At 45.5% G+C, this 6,000-nt stretch overlaps 1 protein-coding gene across 1 annotated transcript in view; it reads right to left on the bottom strand.

Annotated features, from left to right (window-relative positions):
- The window catches only part of CCDC93 (CCC complex scaffolding subunit CCDC93), a gene marked incomplete at both ends in the record, with an annotated part of 85,353 nt that extends 80,138 nt beyond the window's left edge, over positions 1-5,215 (bottom strand). Inside the window, 2 exons of the mRNA XM_080688793.1 lie at positions 572-685; positions 5,015-5,215. Coding sequence (XP_080544919.1) covers positions 572-685; positions 5,015-5,215 — 315 coding nt within the window. The remainder of the gene's footprint in view (positions 1-571; positions 686-5,014) is intronic.
- Between the last annotated feature and the right edge of the window lie 785 nt (positions 5,216-6,000).

Consider the following 6,000-nt stretch of genomic DNA (forward strand, 5'->3'; position numbering starts at 1 on the left):
GTTGACTTGGGATATGTCATACTTTTTTTTTTTTTTTTTTTTTTTTTTTTTGCAGAACTAAGGATAGAACCCAGGGGCTTTCTATCTTCGAGCTACACCCCCAGCCCTATATTTTTTTTTTCTTTATTTTGAAACAGGCTCTCACTAAGTAGCTGAGGCTGGACATGAACTTGTGATCCTCCTGTCTCAGCTACCCAAGAACTGAGATTACAAGCATGTACCACCACACCCAGCTGAGATATATGATTATTAACTCAGATTATTTTCTTACATAAGCTTTATTATCCCTATACAAATTGTAAGATCCTTGAATGAAGAAGCTATTTATTTGGCTTATTTTCATCTCCTAAAATTCTATAAACAGAAAATAAAGTCAACTGTATTTACTGACTTACCATTAATTTTTTTGACTATGAAATTTGAAAACTCCCATAAATGTATTTACATTCAGGAGAATGAGTACATGGAAAAAGAGGAAGTCAGAACACACCCTGTTCATCTTTTCTCTGCTGAGGTTAAGCATGCCATTCTGATAAGAAATATTCTGAACATTAGAAAGGTTTCCTCTCACCTTGTCAAAAGGTGATAAACCTTTAATTCTTGCTCTGAAGTACCCAGCTGCAACCAAGAGTTCCAGAATTTCAGTCAACTTGACATTTTGTTCTTCATCTTCTCTCGTTTCCACCTAGAACAAAAAGGACAAGTGCGGCTGGTAAAACTATCTCGATTAAAGGAGTGTCAAGTATACCCCCTACACCCTCAATCTCAGCATCCAGGAACAGGTGACACTGGCTAAGTCACTGCATCTGATTGTCCATGAAAACTCAACTCAAAAGCATAAGACAGAAGCATGGGGAATGTTGCCAGAGTCCCAAAGAAATGAGGTTCCCAGCCTCAGTGAGGTGCTAATCCTCAAAGCTGGAGGAAGACTGACTATCACATGCTAAAAGAATCCAGGGAAAGAGAAGATCCCTTCTCTAACAATGGTTTTCTTTCTTTTTTTGCGATGGGAGTCTATGTGGCTTAGGTTGGCCTGGAACTCCTGACCTTGCCTCAGCCTGCTGTGTACCTGGGGTTATTAGGCACATGCCACCACACCTAGCTTTAACACATGATTTTCTTGACAGGCTTCTGAATTGGATCATAGATACCTTACAGATAGTAACAAGGAGTTCTTTCTGTGTGTTTTAAACTTTATAATCATCTAAGTCTGGAAAGTTACTGGCAAGAGGGGTAAGAACAAAGGAGGGAATTCAAATATATAGCTTTCTCTGTACTTCCCTCTTTGATCTCTAACACAAAAATAATAAACACTTCCAACCCAGATATCTTAAAAGGTAATCACTGCCATAAAATGGGATTTCCTTAAAAAAAAAAATGAATTCAGCCAGGTGTGGTGGTGCACGCTTGTAATCCAGCATTTGGGAGGCTGAGACCGGAGGATGGCGGTTCGCGGACAGCCTCAGCTACTTAGTGAGGCCCTTTGCAACTCAGTGAGACCCCGTTTCAAAATAAAGAATAAAAAATAGGGCAGGGATATAGCTCGGAGGTCGAATGCCCCTGGGTTCCATCCGCAGACCCTCAAAATAATAATAATAATAATAATAATAATAATAATAATAATAACAACAACAACAATAGTAATGAATTCATCAAATATATATTTATAAATTGGGATTTGATTTAAAATTAATTTATATCCTTCCTCATCCCAGGTATTGATCTATTACTTAAATCTGTCTAAATATTCTAGTACTTTTATTTTCACTATTATTTCAGAAAATAAAAAAACACCCTCTATATAAAATAACATCATGGTATCCTGGTTCAAATTCTCAAACTCATCTCTAACTGCTCCCTCATGCAATAATGCCTGTCTTCTTCCTGTACCACGAATCTCACATTTATCTTCCGCTTTTATATACTTCGTTCCACCCCTATTGAAACGGCCTCTACACTTCTCTTCCCTGTTAATTTGTCTTGCCCTGGGCTTCCTAAAGCTTTCATATAATCCCTCTTCAGCTAACCCCCAGTCCTCATCACAATGCATCATTTAGCCTATAAGATAAACTCTTAATTTTTTGGTTTGGAATTTAGGTCTCTGGCTGCCACTTATATTCTCATTCTTAATCTCCCCCAAAACAATCTGAACATGGCCGTGGCCAATTGAAATCAGCACTGCTTATTCCCATTTCTATGCTATTCACACATCCCCCTTCCTTGATATTCTCTAACCATCCAGAAATCACCTTCAAGTTCTAGCTCCTACTGGATACCACCCTTTACAAATCCAGCCAGAAATGGTCATTCCTACATTTCTATTTTTTCATATAGTTAGTGTCCTTTAAGCAATTAAGTATCACCCTCTTCTGAGTGACACATCTGGTGTTAGGTACATGCCTATCTTCCCCAGCAGACTATTAGCTGGTTTAGGAAAATAGAAGCTATATATTATACATGTATGTTTACCCTACTATACCCCAAACAAGAACACATCTATTACATATGGAATGACGTAGTTAATCATTACATAAAGCGCATGACCTAAACCAGTCACATATTAACAAAATGTTTTCGTAGTCATGACACTTCTAACAGAAATTCAAGTTTACTTTGAAGTACAAACTTCCAGGAAAGAGAGAATGCACATTTACATGAGTAAAGTTGAACATGCAATTATTAAAGTAACTGGTAATCCTTGACAATGAGGTAGGAGTGGGTTGAGGGAGATGACAGCATTGGGCCATTACTTATTTTGCCCACCTCACCACCCCAGGATTCTGATCCAGTCTATCAATGATTCTAAAGAGCAACATTCTTCAGTTACCAGTGGACTTACAAAAATAAAGTAAATAAACTTTCTTTCTTCTGCAAAAGATCTAGGATGGCTGGGAAACATCTACAAATTAAAGAGGCTCAAGAAAAAGAGAAGATAGAGATCAGTTATGTTCATGATGATAGAGCAGAAAAGAAAATGAGATTCTAATATTTTCTTAAAACTCCTGGGATGTAAAATAGAAAGCCTTCATTTGTTCAATCATCATTTATCATGAAAATAGTTCCAAGAAGAGGACAACATCTCTGCCTTAGAGGTACCCACAGGCCATTGTACATACATGGCTCAGGATTTTCATCCCCTCACGCCCAGAACGGACAAGTGTACTTTTTAACTTGCTGGCACAAGATACTGGATGTGGATGTTTGACCCCAACTCACATTGTTGGTTAATACTGAAACAAAATAGAAAAGGGCCACTGGCTAATATGCAGGAAATAAAAGAATATCCTCTCTTAAAGCCATAAAAAGTCAACAAGGTGGTTAATATGCCTAGTTGTTAAAACCAAAATTCTGATAAAGATGAATGATTGTGAGCTCTTAAACCAGGCCCAATAAATTTTCAATTGCCCTGCCCTGTAGTTCATGTAAGCTGGAAGGCAAGGCCAAGTCTACCAATCTTTCTAACCGTCATATGCATACAGTTAAAATTAAATTTAATGAGTCAACTGGACTAGTGACAGCTTGATGACAGACTGGTCTTCGGTGGTTGTTTGATTACGTTCACCCCAACCTCCTCATTGCCAGGAATTGTCTTAGGCTCTTAGAAAAGACAAAACAGACCCAGCCTTCTAGCAGTCAGTGAAGAGTTATTAAACAAGGGCTCCACAGGGGCAGGTTGCTTTTTAGTTTAGAAACTGTGGGAGCACTGGGTTGGAGATGTTAAGGTAAAATCTGGGCGATCAGACAGGAGTCTATAGCAAAAGGCCAGGTAAAAACTTTCTGAGAATCTAGAAGAAAGTGGTAAAAAGAAACTTCAAATATCACAGTGTGTATCTTAACCTTCACAATCCCAGGTGAAGTCAAACTTTCATGCAAGGTTTTATCTCAAGCAGGGATTCCTACACTATACTTGCTAGACTTTCTTAAAACAACAAAATGGATTTACATCCTAGGAGCACACAGTGATGATTATGTCAGTCCAGAGATTACTATATTCCCAGCTGGGCACGGAACACAATGATGCCTCAATTAGCATTAAGAAAGATTTGAGGACGTGGGAGGGGCAGAGAAACAAGATCTGCCACAGGCTTGTGTGCAGGGACCTCTCACCATGTTGAAGAGTCAGTCCCCCTGCCAAACGCCTGCTTCACAACCTGAGGAAGTGCATAGAGATGCACTTCTCTCAGGAATCTTAGCAAACTAGACTAGTTTTTAAATAAATCAACTGGAAGGTTAGGTAGACGGGAACCACCTGGTTAGTAATATTTGCAACCAAAAGAAAATGAATGCACTTTCCCTGAATTCCTAGCCAACACGGAAATTCAGAAACTTCTGATGATCCTGTCCCTAGGACACCTTTAAAAAACACCCACTATCTTCTGCAGAATTAGCAATGTTTCCGCCTGGGGCTCTGTCCCCACCCGACATGACCCTGGTGCACACACAGCTCCCAAACTTCCTCCTGCAGCCTGGGCCAGGATAGGGATAAATGCAAAGGGTGGCATTCTCTCTCGATAGCCGAGCAGGTGAGGCAGGCCGCCCGGGGACCCCCGCGGGCCGGGGGTGAGCGGGTAGGTGCCCCAAGGTCACCGCCCTTTGCACAGCCCAGCCTGGACAGTGCCGGCACGCGTGTCTCGTGACTACTGCGCGCAGCAGCTTGGCCCCTGGAGCCAGCCCTGCAGCGCCGAGGGTGGGGGGACTACCCCGGACGACCGCGGGGCTGGGACTCTGGACTCCGCGGAGCTTGCAGCAGCTTCCGAACAGGTATCGGGCCGGGAGGCCCCCTCTGTCCCAGGAGACCCCGGTGCCGCTGAAGTTTGCCCCCACCCACCCGCCGCCTCTCTGGGTGCAGGGGACCCGCTCGCCCTCCTCCGCCGCCGCCAGGTCCCGCGCTCCCCCGCGGGGCGCACACCGGGAAGGGGTGCGGCGCGCGCAGCCGGGGCCCCGCTCCGCCCGCCGCCCCGGGCTCGGCCCTCTCCGCCGAACCCCGACGTGTCAGCGAGCGAGAGCTCCTCACCTCCGGGAGACCCTGGCCCTCCGGCCCCCTGGGTAGCCCCATGATCCGTCTGGGCGGACGCGGGGCAGCAGCGAAGCCCGCCGAGCCTTCGGAGGAAGCTGTCCCCGCAGCGAAGCTGCTACCGGGGTGGAGTGCAAAGCGGAAACTTCCTCCGCCGCAGCCGCCGCCGCCGGCCCGGGGCGCCGCGGTCCGGCGGAGCATGCGCACTGGGGCGGAAGCGCAGAGCGACTGCGCGTGCGCGGCGGGCCGGCCGGGGGCGGGGCCGGCGGGGAGAGTGCGTTCCTCCAGCTGACCACCGCTCTGCAGGAGCCCAGCGCGTGAGCTCCGAGTGTTCCTCTCCAGCGCTTCATGAAGGCGTTCTGCCTACATCTTAAGAACATTCTGCACTCTGGGTACCTCCCCTGCCTCTTCCGGATGCCCCCAGTGAGTCCGGTTCTCTCCGCAAGCCGACTTTGGAAGCCTTCTAAGCTCCGGAGTCAAGAGTCCAGGCACACCTGAGCCTGGAGATGTCAGATCCCGGCTGGGTTGCAAGCCCTCATTGACGCGCACCTCGACCAGCTTCTTCTAGCCGGACTAAGGGACTGAGCCCCCAAGAAAGGATTCCTCCTTCCTGCTACCCTCTCCAGAGTCTACGCTAGTTGCTTGGGATAGTGTTCCCCAAGTCAGTCTCAGTCTCCCGGTCCTCCGTTTCACGAGGGTTTTTGGATCTTCCTGAGGAAAGGGACATCTCTGAGAGTGGGATTCTCGTGTTTGAGTCATTTTAGCTGCACATTCCTGACATGATACATCTCGATACATCTCTTGTCTATCCCAAAGGGTTTTCTTTCTGGTCACCAGGCCCATACCCGCTCTTTTTCTTTTTCTTTTTTCAGCATTTTTTTCTTAAGAGATGGAGACAGAGGTGACTTAAATAAAATCTCTTGTTATAGAACAGATCCTTTTTTGGAGGGGGCAGTGTAAGACTATGGGCTCCTTGAGATCAAAGA

The sequence above is a fragment of the Muscardinus avellanarius genome, assembly GCF_963383645.1.
Source record: "Muscardinus avellanarius genome assembly, chromosome: 2".
Taxonomy (NCBI): domain Eukaryota; kingdom Metazoa; phylum Chordata; class Mammalia; order Rodentia; family Gliridae; genus Muscardinus; species Muscardinus avellanarius.